This window comes from Mesocricetus auratus, unplaced genomic scaffold (assembly GCF_017639785.1).
Source record: "Mesocricetus auratus isolate SY011 unplaced genomic scaffold, BCM_Maur_2.0 Super-Scaffold_100011, whole genome shotgun sequence".
In the NCBI taxonomy this organism is placed as follows: Eukaryota; Metazoa; Chordata; class Mammalia; order Rodentia; family Cricetidae; genus Mesocricetus; species Mesocricetus auratus.
In genome coordinates this window covers 43,209,083-43,225,816 of record NW_024429195.1, presented here as the reverse complement: position 1 = coordinate 43,225,816, position 16,734 = coordinate 43,209,083, and the positions used below count along the sequence as shown (strand labels likewise).

Sequence of the window (16,734 nt, the reverse complement as noted above, 5' to 3'; positions counted from 1 at the left end):
GGACCCCCCGGTTTACTTGGATCTCTGCCAGATCTTTCTTCTCTTGTGCTTCAGCCTCTTCCTCCCCTTCGCTCTAATGGCGCAGGAGTCCCAAGGAAGGTGGCTCTAAGGCGAGAGCTGTGTGGGGTTTTTGTGTGTAAGCTCAAGTACTCTTGGAGGCCAGAAACTGGCATTGGTTCTTCTGAAGCTAATGATGTCAAAATGTGACTTTGTAAGCATAAAGCTGATTACTGTGACGCCGCTGGGAGCATTGCGCGGTCACACTATGAGCAGACCATGAGGCACAGAGATGACCTTGGGACCCTGTGGTGTCACAATGCGGCATTGGGGTGGAAAGAATGCTAAGGACCGATTCTGAGGGTGGGAAAGGCTTCTGCAGCCCTTGGGGCTATGGCTGGCAACACCATCCAGAGGAACCCTCCAAAGAGTCAGAGCACCGGGTTTGAGAACCCAGGTCTCTTCGTGCTCAGCTGAAGGACTCTGCACACCTTCCTCCTTCACACGTGGTTCCTCCTCATCATGTGTTTCCTCTTTGTGCTTGCATTCCTCCTTTGTGTGAGGAGGAGGACCCGCCATACCCAGGCCCAACAGCAGGGAGCTTAGGGTTAGGCACAATGAGGAAGAAGTCACCTCCTCCCTGCCTCTCCTTATTTTCCATCTCCCTCCACTTTCCTCCCTCTGTTGAGAATTAGCTCTTCAGGGGATTGAACTGCTGTGATGTGCTCCAGGGCGGGGCACTCTGAGGCTGTGGGGATCCATCTGCAGGTAAAAGCTCCACAGCTCTTTGTTGTCCTCAGTTCTGGGTTCCTGTCTCCTGCCCTTGCCTATTCCCACTCACTTTCTGCCTCGGGGTGAACCCGCTTTTCTTCTGTTTCCTTTTCTTCTTTTGTTTTTTGTCTGCTCACACACTTTTCTGTCCAATTCCTCAACCCACTTCATGAAGGAAGCTTTTTGCTCCTAGCTCCTGCCTGTGTGAGTGGAACAACCATTTCTGGTTGTTCTTGCTCTTCCATAGGTGTGTTCTTTTGGGTTGGAGTCAACAGCACTTGAAGTTCTCAGCATCCTCCTCAGCATCCTCCTCAGCATCCTCCTCAGCATCCTCCTCAGCATCCTCCTCAGCATTGTCCTCAGCATCCTCCTCAGCATCCACGACAGCATCCTTCACACAACATCCTCCTCTCAGTCTTCCTCAGCACTGTCCTCAGCATCCTCCTCACGATCTTCCTCAGCATTGTCCTCATTATTTTCCTCAGAATAGTCCTCAGCATCCTCAGCATCCTCGACAGCAAGCAGGACTGCTCTAATGGACAAGTCTTTGTCCTTACTACCACAGCTTTGTTTCTGTCTGTCTGTACCTATCTTGCTCCCCTCTTTTCTTTTTCATTCTGGCTTAGGGGAAATGGGAGGTGACAATGGTACAGAATTAGCTGAGTTCATTTTATTGGGATTCTCGGGTTTTGTTTTTGTTCAGGGCCATCTGTTTTGGGGTGTGCTGTGCATGTATGTGGTTACCTTGCTGGGCAACTCTCTGATCATCCTCCTGACACTGGCCGACTCAGCCCTCCACTCCCCCATGTACTTCTTCCTGCGTCACTTCTCCCTGGTGGAGATCCTCTACACCACTACCATCGTGCCCAGGATGTTGGCCGACCTCCATTCTTCCTGCCCCACCATCTCCCGTGCCAGCTGCTTCACTCAGCTCTATTTCTTTGCCCTTTTTGGCATTGCTGAATGCTGTCTGCTCACTGCCATGGCTTATGACCGATATGCTGCCATCTGCTGTCCACTGCATTATACCACCCTGATGAACCAGAGAACATGTGCTGGCATGGTGGGGGCCTCTTATCTTGCAGGTATAGTCACTGGCACCTCTCATTCCATCTTCATCTTCACTTTGCCTTTCCGTGGTGCCAACACCATCCATCACTTCCTATGTGACATCCTGCCTGTGCTGAGCCTGGCTAGTGCAAGCACTTTCTGGGCCGAAGTGGCAGAACTTATCATTACAACAGCTTTTATCTTCGTGCCCTTCTTGTTGATTGTGGCCTCTTATGCCTGTATTCTTGCTGCTATCCTTGGTGTTGCAACATCCCAGGGACGTCAAAAGATCTTTTCCACCTGCTCCTCCCACTTGTTTGTGGTCATACTCTTTTATGGCACTGCGACTGCTGCCTATATGAGGCCTCAGTCAGATTCTTTTGGGGACACCGACCAGATTCTTACCATCTTCTACACAGTAGTCACCCCTATGTGCAACCCTTTTGTTTACACTCTGAGGAATAAGGAGGTCACGGGTGCCATGAGGCGGCTCATGAAGAGATACCTTTGTGGTTCTTGACCTTGCATCACCTTCCTCTCAAGATCTTGGAACTAAGGGCCTGATCCCTGGACACTGTCAAGGAAGAAAGAGAAGCTGAGAGTGGTAGCCTACAGTGTGAAGTCTGTTGTACGTTGTGTGTTTTACCCAGTGTGGACATCCAATACACAGGTGTGTTGTTCAGAGCTCTGCTTCTAGGACCTGGTCTGAAGACCTTGACTGGGCTTCACTGTAAGAGCAGAACTGAATAAACACACACTGGAACAGAGGTCAAGGGGAAGGTCACTGTGACTCCTTTGTGTGATGATGTAGTTCCTGATCATGGCTGAGGCTCCAATGTCTTCCTGGGGTTATGCTCTTGAGACATCCATCTCCCTGCTTGTCTATTGAGTCCTATCTCCCTGACATCATTCATATATACAGGGAAGGGACAGGGACAAGGAGAGACTAGTTTGACTTGCTTGTATTGTTGTAGGCTTGGTCTACATTTCAATTGCTTGTCTCCTGACTGATCTCCATCTCCTTGGACTATCCCAAGATGTTGGTGTTCTCTACTTAACTTCCTCCTGACATGTCTTGAAAGAAATAATTTTCATTCCCTCCTTTGGTCTCAGGTAGAGCACACATCTCAGACTGCCCACCTCCTCAGGTCAGAAGTTTGATGACCTTCCATTCTTGAGATGACACTTGATACTTGTTTCTTGCAACAAAATGCTCACTATTTTCATCTGGTGTCCACTTTGGTTGTTTGCAGGGGTTTGGTACATCTCCCCCTTTTGATTGTTCATGAGTCCTCCTTCAGCTATTAGTCTTAGATGGAGAAGCAGAGTCAGGGAAAGTGTGCCCAAGGCATAAACAAAGGCCTGGAAACAGTGTTGACTTTTGCTCCCAGTTTACAAGAAGTAGCTCTGTTAGTTGTAAGAAATTTGCAAAAAGAAGAAAATATACCTATCAACAAATGCTAACAATGTCTTTGGGAAATTGCTTTTGCCCTGCTTTTGTGCACATGTATATTCATAAAAATTAAAAATAAGTTTATATTGTCTAAATTGTGTTTTAACAGTCTCCACTCTATTGCAGACATTTGAACAGTGTGCCATTACTACTAGAAAATACCTTCAATGTCTCTGTGGTACCATACAGTATGGATATTCTATAATCTTGAGAAATGTCCTGTCATTGCAGTTAACTTTTGTCATGGACATCGAGATAAACTTATGCACATATTATCTGCATATTTCTCTACACTTTTTCTAGTTGTACTCCCACCACTCCTGAACCAGAATTGCTGAGTAAAAATGATTTTGCAATACTTTGCCAAATTATCTCCACAAGAATTTTTATTGTGGTTTATAGCCCAATTGACTGCCTTTCAGTACAAATTCAGTTCAGGAATGTTGTCTAAGGGTCAGGAAGGAGTTGAGGTTAGATTACCCAGGGAAAGGAAGGGTGAAGAAAGTATAGCTAGATATTTAGAAAATGTCTTGAAATGGAAAGAGTAAGATAAATGCTAGTCCTGTTTCCTTAGATGACCAAGGACGGGATGAGACAGGTAGATTAAAAATACACTCAAATGCATCAAAATGTAACCCAGGGAACTACTTCCAGACAGAGTTAGTGTCTGCACAGTAAGAATGCAAGTGTAAGGTGAGGTTTTCAGATGTTGGATGTGGTGAGCCCCTGGACTTCCTGAGGGCTCGCTTTCCTCTCTGTGGTGATGGCCGGTTCCTGTTCCCTTCTTCATAGACACACTTCTGTCTTTTATTTGCCATTCAAGAATCTAAGATGGCCACACAGTGATCCATGCATACCCTTTCTAGACTTTCCAGTTATCTGTTAATCTGAAATAGTTGATATTAAGACTGTGTAATTGCACATGAAACACTTTTTATCTTTCATACAAGAATTTTCAATATTACCATTCTTTGCTGTTGTTTTGAGACAGGGTCCCACTATGTAGCCTTGGCTGGCCTGGAACTTGCTTTGGAGATCATGCTGGCTGTGAACTCACAGGGATTCACCTGCCTCTGCCTCTCAGGTGCTGGGAGTAAGGTGTGCCTTACATGTCTTGACAGTTAGCTACTTCTCAGGCACAATATGTAATGTAACTACTGTCTTCATCTATGCAAGAAGTGTTTGGGAACTATTACATAAATCAGTATTTAAACACTTCTCTAGTGAAGCATATCTTGTTTTCAGTATAATTTTGTAGTAAAAATTACAATGCATTTTTCTATGTGGATCATTTTTCCAAGTTCCCTCCAAAATCGCTTTGTTTTACTAGGATGCACAATCTAAATGTTACCCATGGTGTTAGGGAGACTGGAGGCCCTGCCTTTAGCTGCTTCTCCCATGAAGCATTCCAGGAACACCTCTCTCATCAACCATCAACCCTGAACACATATTCACATCTTTATAATTGCTTAGAAATGTGTTTCTGCTGGTTTGTTTCCTCTTCCTTTCATCCCTCCACACCATCCCGCAGTGAATCCTAAGAGCACAGGGACCTTACCAGTTCCTTTCTGACACTAGAAGTGTAAGCAACCCTATTCCCTGACTCTGTGATGAAGAGAGGTATTATTTGAAGTAGGTTAGAGACATTCCGCTTAATCTTCGATGTCCCGTAGTTGGGCATCGTAGTGTAGTTGGATGCTTGCTGTGTCCACTCTCCCCACCATAGGTCTTGCTATGTGACTCTGTGGCCTAGGATGACCTTGAATTTGTGTTGGTCCTCCTGCCTTAGCTTCCCAAGTGCTATAATTATAGGAAAGAGGTAATAGATCAGCTGGCAGTTTTCTCTCTTACCTGCGGTCTCCTCTACTTGTCCCTATCAATCCACAAATAGCAATGTTATCATGTTGTGAGACACTGATCAATTTTCAGTATTAATTTTATTCCATATCTTAACATTAATTGAGAAAATGACCTCATGAATGTGTCCTGTACTCAAATCTTTGGGTGCTTTTTCTTAATTATTGATTGACGGGGGAGGGCCCAGCTCACTATGGATGCTGCCGCTCCTGGGGAGGTGGTCCTGGGTTGTGTAAGGAAGCAGGCTGTGCAAGCCATGGGGAGTCAGCCAGTAACAGCATTTCCCTATGGCCTCTGCTTCAGTTGCTGCCTCAAGGCTCCTGTTTGAGTTTCTTGTCTGACTTCCCTCAGTGAGGGAGCATGACCTGAGAGTTGTAAGAAGAAATAAACCCTTTCTTCCTTAAGATGCTTTTGGTCATGTGTTTTTATCACAATAATAGAAAGCTTATCTATGATAGAGGGCAAATAATACCTAAGTTATTTGGACTTTTTTTTTAAAGAGACAGACTCTTACTCTGTAGCCCAGGCTGGCCTCAAGCTCAGAGCAATCTTCCTCTCTCAGTCTCCCAATACTAGAATTATAGGTGGGAGCCACCTGTCCAGCTTGGAATTCTTAAATATTCAAAGTGTTTATTATTATTATACTGTTGTTTGAACTTTTATTTCAAATTTTGAAAAATAATAAATTAATATTATAATCAAACACCATTTTGAGCTCACCTATTTGTGTTTTCTCTTAGTCATATTCTTTCTACATTATTTGAAAATGTGTTGAAGAAAGTATAACCTTTTGTTCCTAGAATGTCAACATTAACCCTGACTCTTAGAAAAGGTATTATCATAAAACCTAAAACTGAAAAGCAAGTTGACTACTCTAAATTAAGATTCACTGAAGTTTAAAGTCTTGTTTTACCTGTGAGTTAAGTTACACAAAATATGAGATGTGATAGGATAATTATGGTTCTTTTAGCCATGCTATTTTTCATACTGTGTGTGTGTGTGTGTGTGTGTGTGTGTGTGTGTGTAAGTCAGAAGAGGGAACAGGTGGTTGGGAGCTGCTGGCATCAGTGCTGGGAACTGAACGTGGGTCCTTTGAATGAGCAAGTGCTTTTATCCATTGACACTTCTCTACTTCTAAACACATTGAAAGGCTCTTCACAGCACACAACTTACTTCAAGCATTTGGAAGGTAGAGGTTGGCAGATCTCTGTGGATTCAAGGTCTGTCTAGTCCACATATTGAATTCTAGACCAGCTAAGGAAGGCGGTATAGTGAGTTACTGTTTAAAAAAGTAAATAAAATTTAAAAAAAGTCAACTTTTTTTTGAGACAGGGTTTCTCTATGTAGCTTTGTATATGAGCCTGCCGTTTCCCTCACGAGTGCTGGTATTAAAGGAATGTACCACCACTGCCTGGCAACTTCGTTTTATTTTTTATTGTGTGTCTGTCTTTGTATGGGGTTTTTGTATGTGAGCTCAGGTACCCTTAGAGGTCAGAAACAGGCATTGGTTCTTCTGGAGCAAATGGTGTCAAAACGTAGCTTTGTAAACATACAGCTGATCACTGTGACACCACAGGGAACACTGTGTGGTCACACTATGAGCAGACCATGAGGCACAGAGATGACATTGGGACCCTGTGGTGGCACAGTGTGGCATTGATATGGCACAAGCAAACATTATGACATTACAATCCAGGTGACACGTAATATGTGTGCTGCTGAACATTATCACATAAAATAAGTGGTTTTTAAAAGCTTCATTTTTTTTAAAATTATGTGTCTGTGTGTAGGTATTGGGAACTGAACTTGGGTTCTCTGGAAGGGAAGCCAGAGCTTATAACTGCTGAGCCATCTTCCAGCATGAGTGAGTTACCTGTGGAAACAGAAGAGGGTGCTGAATCCCCTAGAGCTACGGCAACAGGCGGTAGTGAGCCATCTCTCATGGGTGGCAGGAATGTAATGGGTCCTTTGCAAGAGCAGTTTATATTATTAGTTTCTGATGCATCTTTCTAGTTCCCACACTTTAAAAAACGAAATTTATTTAAAATTTATCACATATGCAAACACATTAGCACCTGTGTGCCTGCTAGAGTGCGCTTATCAAGGCTCATTTGAAATTCTTTTACAGAAAATTTTTTATTTTATGTGTATGTGTGTTTTGAATGCATGCATGGCTGTGCACAGTGTTTATGCAGTACCTGAGGAGACAAGGAGGGTGTGTTGGATTTCCAGGAACAGACTGACCATGAGTTGCCATATGGGTACTGAGAATTGAACTTCAGTCCTCTGCAGAAACAAGTACTCTTAACTGCAGAGCCATCTCCCTAGCTAGCCACCCCCACTTGGACTCTTTCTCACATCTTCATACCATAAAGAAGAACACAAGCCAGACTAGCAGCTTGCATCTTACTGGGCTCCAAGCTACAGAAATGGAAAACACCCCTTCTCAATTAGGTAACATAATTGAAAGGAGCTGTCATGTTCTCTCGTCTTTAGCCATTGGATACCCTCTCAGGTTGCCTCTGTCATCTGCTCTGGTGAATGCCAGCTCTTCCAGCTGAGACCTAAAGAGTACTTCCCAATTCTGACACTGACAGGAGGTTACACCTTCCCACTGTGGCTGGAGGGTGAGTCAAAGCTCTACATTGGTTGGGTTGGGTGTTCTTCCAGAATCAGCCCGTGGTTATTATTGCAATTGTCATTTTCGTTGGGGATCAACACTGTTTTATGAAAGGGCTTACAAATGCTTCCAGAATTGGGAGTGTTGAGGGTACAGTCCAGTGGAAGAAGCAAGGCAGCATCTGCAAGACCCTATGCTCCTTCTCCGTCACTGGGAGGAAAGGCGTTTTCCAGGGATGGAAAGAATGCCAAGGACTGATTCTGAGAGTGGGGAAAGGCTTCTGCAGCCCTTGGGGCTATGGCTGGCAACACCACCTAGAAAAACCCTCCAAAGTGTTAGAACACCAGGTTTGAGAACCCAGCTCATTTTGCGCTTAGCTGAAGGACTCTGCACACCTTCCTCCTTCACACGTGGTTCCTCCTCATTATGTGTTTCCTCCTTTGTGCTTGCATTCCTCCTTTGTGTGAGGAGGAGGACCCGTCATACCCAGGCCCAACAGCAGGGAGCTTAGGGTTAGGCACAATGAGGAAGAAGTCACCTCCTCCCTGCCTCTCCTTATTTTCCATCTCCCTCCACTTTCCTCCCTCTGTTGAGAATTAGCTCTTCAGGGGATTGAACTGCTGTGATGTGCTCCAGGGCGGGGCACTCTGAGGCTGTGGGGATCCATCTGCAGGTAAAAGCTCCACAGCTCTTTGTTGTCCTCAGTTCTGGGTTCCTGTCTCCTGCCCTTGCCTATTCCCACTCACATTTGCTTCCAGGTGGACCCACTGTCCTCCTCAGAAACCTCCTCAGCATATTCCCCAGCATCCTCCTCAGCATTTTCCTCAGTACCCTCTGCATCCACCTCTGTATCTTCCTCAGCATCCTCAGGAAACTCCTCAGATTCTTCCCCAGCATCTTCCTCAGTATCCCCAGGAAACCCCTCAGATTCTTCCTCAACATCCTCCTCAGGAAACTCCTCAGATTCTTCCTCAACATCCCCCTCAGGAAACCCCTCAGATTCTTCCTCAACATCCTCCTCAGGAAACTCCTCAGCATCTTCCTCAGCATCCTCCTCAGGAAACCCCTCAGATTCTTCCTCAACATCCCCCTCAGGAAACCCCTCAGATTCTTCCTCAACATCCTCCTCAGGAAACTCCTCAGCATCTTCCTCAGCACCATCTTCAACATCTTCCTTGCATCCTCCTCAGCATCCTCCCCAGCAAGCAGGACTGCTCTAATGGACAAGTCTTCATCCTTACTGCTGAAGTTTTTGTTTCTGTCTGGCTGTCGCTATCTGGCTCCCTTTTTCCTAATCTGGCTTAGGGGAAATGGGAGGTGACAATGGTACAGAATTAGCCGAGTTCATTTTATTGGGATTCTCGGGTTTTGTTTTTGTTCAGGGCCATCTGTTTTGGGGTGTGCTGTGCATGTATGTGGTTACCTTGCTGGGCAACTCTCTGATCATCCTCCTGACGCTGGCCGACTCAGCCCTCCACTCCCCCATGTACTTCTTCCTGCGTCACTTCTCCCTGGTGGAGATCCTCTACACCACTACCATCGTGCCCAGGATGTTGGCCGACCTCCATTCTTCCTGCCCCACCATCTCCCGTGCCAGCTGCTTCACTCAGCTCTATTTCTTTGCCCTTTTTGGCATTGCCGAATGCTGTCTGCTCACTGCCATGGCTTATGACCGATATGCTGCCATCTGCTGTCCACTGCATTATACCACCCTGATGAACCAGAGAACATGTGCTGGCATGGTGGGAGCCTCTTATCTTGCGGGCATCATCTCTGGCACCACTCACTCCGTCTTCATCTTCACTTTGCCTTTCCGTGGTGCCAACATGATCCATCACTTCCTATGTGACATCCTGCCTGTGCTGAGCCTGGCTAGTGCAAGCACTTTGTGGGGGGAAGTGGGGAATCTGTTCGTCACAACAGCTTTTATCTTCATGCCCTTCTTGTTGATTGTGGCCTCTTATGCCTGTATTCTTGCTGCTATCCTTGGTGTTGCAACATCCCAGGGACGTCAAAAGATCTTTTCCACCTGCTCCTCCCACTTGTTTGTGGTCATACTCTTTTTTGGGACTGGAACTGCTGCTTATATGAGGCCTCAGTCAGATTCTTTTGGGGACACCGACCAGATTCTTTCCATCTTCTACACAGTAGTCACCCCCATGTTCAACCCTTTTGTTTACACTCTGAGGAATAAGGAGGTCACGGGTGCCATGAGGCGGCTCATGAAGAGATACCTTTGTGGTTCTTGACCTTGCATCACCTTCCTCTCAAGATCTTGGAACTAATGGCCTGATCCCTGGACACTGTCAAGGAAGAAAGAGAAGCTGAGAGTGGTAGTCTACAGTGTGAAGTCTGTTGTACGTTGTGTGTTTCACCCAGTGTGGACATCCAATACACAGGTGTGTTGTTCAGAGCTCTGCTTCCAGGACCTGGTCTGAAGACCTTGACTGGGCTTCACTGTAAGAGCAGAACTGAACAAACACACACTGGGACAGAGGTCAAGGGGAAGGTTCCCGCGCCACCTTTGTGTGATGATGTAATTCCAATGTCTTCCTGGAGATATGCTCATGAGATGTCCATCTTCCTGCTGCTCCCAGTGAGTCCTTGTAAGCCTATCTCCCTGTCATCATTCACATATTCAGTGAAGGAACAGGGACAGGGACAGGGAGTGGTTGATTTGGCCTGCAAGCTCAGCTGCTTAGTGTTGTTGTAGGCTTGGTCTATATTTCAGTTGCTTGTCTCCTGACTGATCCCCATCTCCTCGGACTCTCCCAAGATGTTGGTGTTCTCTGCTTAACTTCTAACCCACCTGTCTTTATAGAATGCTTTTCATTCTCCCTTTTGGTCTTAGGTGCAGGATATATTCTGCCTCCCTGATTCTGGTCTGAAGTTTGAAGTGGCCTTCCGTTCTTGGAATGCCACTTGTTTCATTATTTTTACTTTGTGTCCACTTTGGTTTTGTTTGCAGGAGTTTAGCACTTGTCTCTTTTCCTGGAAAGCTACTTCTTGATTGTTCATGAATCCTCCTTCAGCTCTTAGTCTCCGGTCAGAGAAGCAGTGGCAGAGGAAGTGTGCCCAAGGTGCAAATGAAGGGTTGTTACAGCTTGAATTTCTTTCCCAGTTTGCAAAAAGTAACTCTGTCAGTGTAAGAAATTTGCGTATAGAAGAAAATGTATTTATCAACAAATGTTAATAGTGTCTTTGCACTTGTGTACATGCATGTTCATAAAAATTAAAAATAAGGTTATATTGTCTAAACTGTGTTTTAACAGTCTCCACTTCATTGCAGACGTTTGAACAGTGTGCCGTTACTCCTAGAGAGTAACTGCAATGTCTCTGTTGTATTCTACAGTATGAGTATTTTATAATCATAAGTAATGTCCTGTTATTGCAGTTAACTTTTGTTATGAGCATTGAGATGAATGTACTCACACTTATCTTTATTTTACCTATATTTTTCTAGTATAATTCCCTGAAACAGTATTGCTGAGTAACAATGCTTTTCAAGTGCTTTGCCAAATTACCCTCCCCAAGAATTTTTAATTGTATTCTACAGCCCAATTGAGTGCCTCTCCCTACAAATTTCAGGTCAGAGATGTTGCCTAAGGGTCAAGAAGGAGTTGAGGTTAGACGACCCAGGGTTAGGAAGGGTGAAGAAAGTATTGATATTTAGAAAATGTCTTGAGATGGAAAGAGTAAGATAAGTGTGAGTCATTTTTTCTTAGATGACCAACGATGGGGTGAACATGTGCATTGAACACACACCCAGATGCATCAAAATGTAACCAAGAGAACTACTTCCAGACAGAGTCAGTGTCTGAACAGTAAGAATGCAAGTGTAAGGTGAGGTTTTCGCATGTTGGAGGTGGTGAGTCCCCGGACTTCCTGAGGGCTCGCTTTCCTCTCTGTGGTGATTGTCGGCTTTGGTCTGCTTCTTCATAGACACACTTCTGTCATCTGCGATTCAAGAATCTAAGCTGACCACACAGCGATTCATGCATGCCCTTTCTAGACTTTCTAGCGTCTATTATTCTGAAATAGTTGACACTAAGAAGGTATAATTGTACATGAAATACCTTTCATCATTAGTATAAGAATTTTCAATATTACCAGTCTTTGATGTTGTTTTCAGACTAGGTCCACTCTGCATACTTGGCTGGCTTGGAACTTGCTATGAGATCAGGCTGGTTGGGAACTCACAGGGATTCACCTGCCTCTGCCTCTCAAGTGCTGGGAGTAAGATGTGCCTTATATGTCTTGACAGTTAGCTATTTTTCAGGCATCATACCTACAGTAACTATTATTTTCATAGATGCTAGCATTTTTGGGAACTATTACATAAATCAGTATTTAAACACTTCTCTAGTGGCATATACCTTATTTTTGTTATAATTTTGTAGTAAAAATGTAATGATTTTTCTATGTGGATAGTTTTCCAAGTTACCCCCAAATTCACTTATTTTTAAAAACCAGGATTTACAATCCAGATGTTATCCATAGTGTTAGGAAGACTGGAGGCCCTGTCTTCAGCTGCTTCTCCCAGGAAGCGTTTGAGGAACACCTCACTCATCAACCATCAGCCCTGAACACATAATTGCTCACATTCTGTGTTTCTGCGGGTTTGTTTCCTCTTCTCTCCAGTCCTCCTCCCCACCCTGCACTGAATCCCAAGAGCACAGGGACCTGACCAGTTCCTTTCTGACACTAGAAGCTTAAGCAATCCCACCCTCTGACCCTGTGGTGAAGACAGGTGTGATGCCCTGTAGTTGGGCATCGTAGTGTAGTGGACACTCACTGAGTCCACTTTGCTTTCCCCACACAGGTCTTGCTATGTGGCTGTGGGACTCATGGTGGTCTTGAACTTGTGTCAATCCTCCTGCCTGAGCATCACAAGTGCTAGAATTATAGGAATGGAGTATTTTGTAGGTGGTATTTCTGTTTCTTACTTCCAGTTTTATGTATTTGTCCCACTAGATCCACAAACATTAATGTTACCATGTTGTGACACACAATGATCAAAATTTTTGGTCTTCATTTCATTCAATATCTTGACAATAACTGAGAAAATGACTACATGAAATTTGGCCTCTATGCAAATATGGGGAGCATTTACTTAAGTAGGGGTTGATTGGGGAGGGTCCACCTTGCTATGGATGCTGCCGCACCTGGGGAGGTGGTCCTGGGTTGTGTAAGGAAGCAGGCTGAGCAGGCCATGGGTTGTCAGCCAGTAACAGCATTTCCCTATGGCCTCTGCTTCAGTTGCTGCCTCAAGGCTCCTGTTTGAGTTCCTGCTCTGTCTTCCCTCAGTGACCTGAGAGTTGTAAGAAGAAATAAACCCTTTCTTCCTAAGTTGCTTTGGTCATGTTTTATCACAATAATAGAAAGCCTATTAAGACAGAGGGCAAAGGACTAGTTCAGTCTCCCAGTACTAGAACTATAGGTGTGAGCAACAATGTTCAGGTAACAATTCTTAAATATTCAAAAGTGTTTAATATTATATTTTTGTCAAAATGTTTATTTCAAATTTGGAAAAATATTAAAGTTGTACCACAAACATTTAAACACTATTTTGATTTCACCAACTTGTGTTTTCTCTCTTTTTTATATTCTCTCTTGTAATTTGAAAATGCGCTAAACACAGTGTAACCTTTTGTTCCTAGAATGTCAACATTAACCAAGACTCTTAGAAAAAGTATTATAAAAACTAAACTGAAAAGCAAGGTGACTACTCCAAATTAAGACTCACTGAAGTTTTAAGGTCCAGTTTTTTTGTGAGTTAACTTATGCAAAATATTAGGTGTGATAGAAAAATTATGGTTGACCACTCTCTCTGTCTCTCTCTCTCTCTCTCACTCTGTGTGTGTGTGTGTGTGTGTGTGTGTGTGTGTGTGTGTGTGTAAGCCAGAAAAGGGCACTAGTCCCCTGGAGCTGACACAACAGGTGGTTGGGAGCTGCTGGCATCGGTGCTGGGAACTGAACTTGGGTCCTTTGAATGAGCAAGTGCTTTTACCCACTAAGACATCTCTCAAATTCTAAAAATATTGTAAGACTCTTTACAGCACACAACTTACTCCAAGCATTTGGAAGGTAGAGGTAGGCAGATATCTGTGAATTCAAGGCCTGTCTAGTCCACATATTGAATTCTAGGCCAGCTAGTATGGCATAATGAGATACTGTTAAAAATAATGTTTAAAAAGTCGTTCTTTCTTTTCATTTTTAATCATGTGTCTGTGTTTGTGTGAGGTGTTTGTATGTGAGCTCAGGTACTTTGGAGGCCAGAAACTGGCATCGATTCTGTTGACACTAAGGATGTCTAAATGTAGCTTTGTAAACATAAAGCCCATCGCTGTGATGCTGCGGGGAGCATTGCGCGGTCACACTATGAGCAGACCATGAGGCACAGAGATGACCTTGGGACCCTGTGGTGTCACAATGCGGCATTGGGGTGGAAAGAATGCTAAGGACCGATTCTGAGGGTGGGAAAGGCTTCTGCAGCCCTTGGGGCTATGGCTGGCAACACCATCCAGAGGAACCCTCCAAAGAGTCAGAGCACCGGGTTTGAGAACCCAGGTCTCTTCGTGCTCAGCTGAAGGACTCTGCACACCTTCCTCCTTCACACGTGGTTCCTCCTCATCATGTGTTTCCTCTTTGTGCTTGCATTCCTCCTTTGTGTGAGGAGGAGGACCCCCATACCCAGGCCCAACAGCAGGGAGCTTAGGGTTAGGCACAATGAGGAAGAAGTCACCTCCTCCCTGCCTCTCCTTATTTTCCATCTCCCTCCACTTTCCTCCCTCTGTTGAGAATTAGCTCTTCAGGGGATTGAACTGCTGTGATGTGCTCCAGGGCGGGGCACTCTGAGGCTGTGGGGATCCATCTGCAGGTAAAAGCTCCACAGCTCTTTGTTGTCCTCAGTTCTGGGTTCCTGTCTCCTGCCCTTGCATATTCCCACTCACATTTGCTTCCAGGTGGACCCACTGTCCTCCTCAGAAACCTCCTCAGCATATTCCCCAGCATCCTCCTCAGCATTTTCCTCAGTACCCTCTGCATCCACCTCTGTATCTTCCTCAGCATCCTCCTCAGGAAACCCCTCAGATTCTTCCTCAACATCCTCCTCAGGAAACTCCTCAGATTCTTCCTCAACATCCCCCTCAGGAAACCCCTCAGATTCTTCCTCAACATCCTCCTCAGGAAACTCCTCAGCATCTTCCTCAGCACCATCTTCAACATCTTCCTTGCATCCTCCTCAGCATCCTCCACAGCAAGCAAGGCTGCTCTAATGGACAAGTCTTCATCCTTACTGCTGAAGTTTTTGTTTCTGTCTGGCTGTCGCTATCTGGCTCCCTTTTTCCTAATCTGGCTTAGGGGAAATGGGAGGTGACAATGGTACAGAATTAGCTGAGTTCATTTTATTGGGATTCTCGGGTTTTGTTTTTGTTCAGGGCCATCTGTTTTGGGGTGTGCTGTGCATGTATGTGGTTACCTTGCTGGGCAACTCTCTGATCATCCTCCTGACGCTGGCCGACTCAGCCCTCCACTCCCCCATGTACTTCTTCCTGCGTCACTTCTCCCTGGTGGAGATCCTCTACACCACTACCATCGTGCCCAGGATGTTGGCCGACCTCCGTTCTTCCTGCCCCACCATCTCCCGTGCCAGCTGCTTCACTCAGCTCTATTTCTTTGCCCTTTTTGGCATTGCCGAATGCTGTCTGCTCACTGCCATGGCTTATGACCGATATGCTGCCATCTGCTGTCCACTGCATTATACCACCCTGATGAACCAGAGAACATGTGCTGGCATGGTGGGAGCCTCTTATCTTGCGGGCATCATCTCTGGCACCACTCACTCCGTCTTCATCTTCACTTTGCCTTTCCGTGGTGCCAACATGATCCATCACTTCCTATGTGACATCCTGCCTGTGCTGAGCCTGGCTAGTGCAAGCACTTTGTGGGGGGAAGTGGGGAATCTGTTCGTCACAACAGCTTTTATCTTCATGCCCTTCTTGTTGATTGTGGCCTCTTATGCCTGTATTCTTGCTGCTATCCTTGGTGTTGCAACATCCCAGGGACGTCAAAAGATCTTTTCCACCTGCTCCTCCCACTTGTTTGTGGTCATACTCTTTTATGGCACTGCGACTGCTGCCTATATGAGACCTCAGTCAGATTCTTTTGGGGACACCGACCAGATTCTTTCCATCTTCTACACAGTAGTCACCCCCATGTTCAACCCTTTTGTTTACACTCTGAGGAATAAGGAGGTCACGGGTGCCATGAGGCGGCTCATGAAGAGATACCTTTGTGGTTCTTGACCTTGCATCACCTTCCTCTCAAGATCTTGGAACTAAGGGCCTGATCCCTGGACACTGTCAAGGAAGAAAGAGAAGCTGAGAGTGGTAGTCTACAGTGTGAAGTCTGTTGTACGTTGTGTGTTTCACCCAGTGTGGACATCCAATACACAGGTGTGTTGTTCAGAGCTCTGCTTCCAGGACCTGATCTGAAGACCTTGACTGGGCTTCACTGTAAGAGCAGAACTGAACAAACACACACTGGGACAGAGGTCAAGGGGAAGGGAGCAGAAAACCTTGTGTGATGATGTGATTTCAGGTCATGGCTAAGGCTCCAGTGTCTTCCTGGGGTTATGCTCTTGAGACATCCATCTTCCTGCTGCTCCCCTTGAGTTCTTGTTGTAAGCCTTTCTCCCTAACATCATTCACATATACAGGGAAGGGACAGGGAAAGGGAGTGGCTGGTTTGCCTTTAAAGTTCAGGTGCTTAGTCTTGCTTGTGTTGTTGTATGCTTGTTCTATCCAAATACTTGTCTCCTGACTAATCTCATCTCCATGGACTCTCCCAAGATGTTGGTGTTCCCTACTTAACTTCCTCTCCAACTGTCTTGAAAGAAATAATTTTCATTTCCTCCTTTGGTCTCAGGTAGAACTCATATCTCAGACCACACACTCCCACACACATATGGCCTTCAATTCTTGAA

The 16,734-nt window shown here is 45.2% G+C and overlaps 3 protein-coding genes across 3 annotated transcripts; all 3 read left to right on the top strand.

Annotated features, from left to right (window-relative positions):
• The first annotated feature begins 1,291 nt into the window (after window positions 1-1,291).
• LOC121143093 (olfactory receptor 9-like) lies at window positions 1,292-2,702 on the top strand. Its single transcript, XM_040754300.1, has one exon. The coding sequence runs from the start codon at window positions 1,304-1,306 to the stop codon at window positions 2,336-2,338; it is 1,035 nt and encodes a 344-aa protein (XP_040610234.1). The 5' UTR covers window positions 1,292-1,303; the 3' UTR covers window positions 2,339-2,702.
• A 6,356-nt stretch (window positions 2,703-9,058) lies between these two features.
• LOC121143092 (olfactory receptor 9-like) lies at window positions 9,059-10,007 on the top strand. Its single transcript, XM_040754299.1, has one exon. The coding sequence runs from the start codon at window positions 9,059-9,061 to the stop codon at window positions 9,995-9,997; it is 939 nt and encodes a 312-aa protein (XP_040610233.1). The 3' UTR covers window positions 9,998-10,007.
• A 5,108-nt stretch (window positions 10,008-15,115) lies between these two features.
• On the top strand, window positions 15,116-16,430 carry LOC121143091 (olfactory receptor 9). Its single transcript, XM_040754298.1, has one exon. It carries the CDS (start codon window positions 15,116-15,118, stop codon window positions 16,052-16,054), a length of 939 nt encoding a protein of 312 aa, XP_040610232.1. The 3' UTR covers window positions 16,055-16,430.
• Window positions 16,431-16,734: the final 304 nt, after the last annotated feature.

Excerpts from the sequence above, each read along its gene's own strand:
- LOC121143092 (XM_040754299.1), top strand. The coding sequence starts at position 9,059 with ATGGGAGGTGACAATGGTACAGAATTAGCCGAGTTCATTTTATTGGGA.
- LOC121143091 (XM_040754298.1), top strand. The coding sequence starts at position 15,116 with ATGGGAGGTGACAATGGTACAGAATTAGCTGAGTTCATTTTATTGGGA.
- LOC121143093 (XM_040754300.1), top strand. The coding sequence starts at position 1,304 with ATGGACAAGTCTTTGTCCTTACTACCACAGCTTTGTTTCTGTCTGTCT.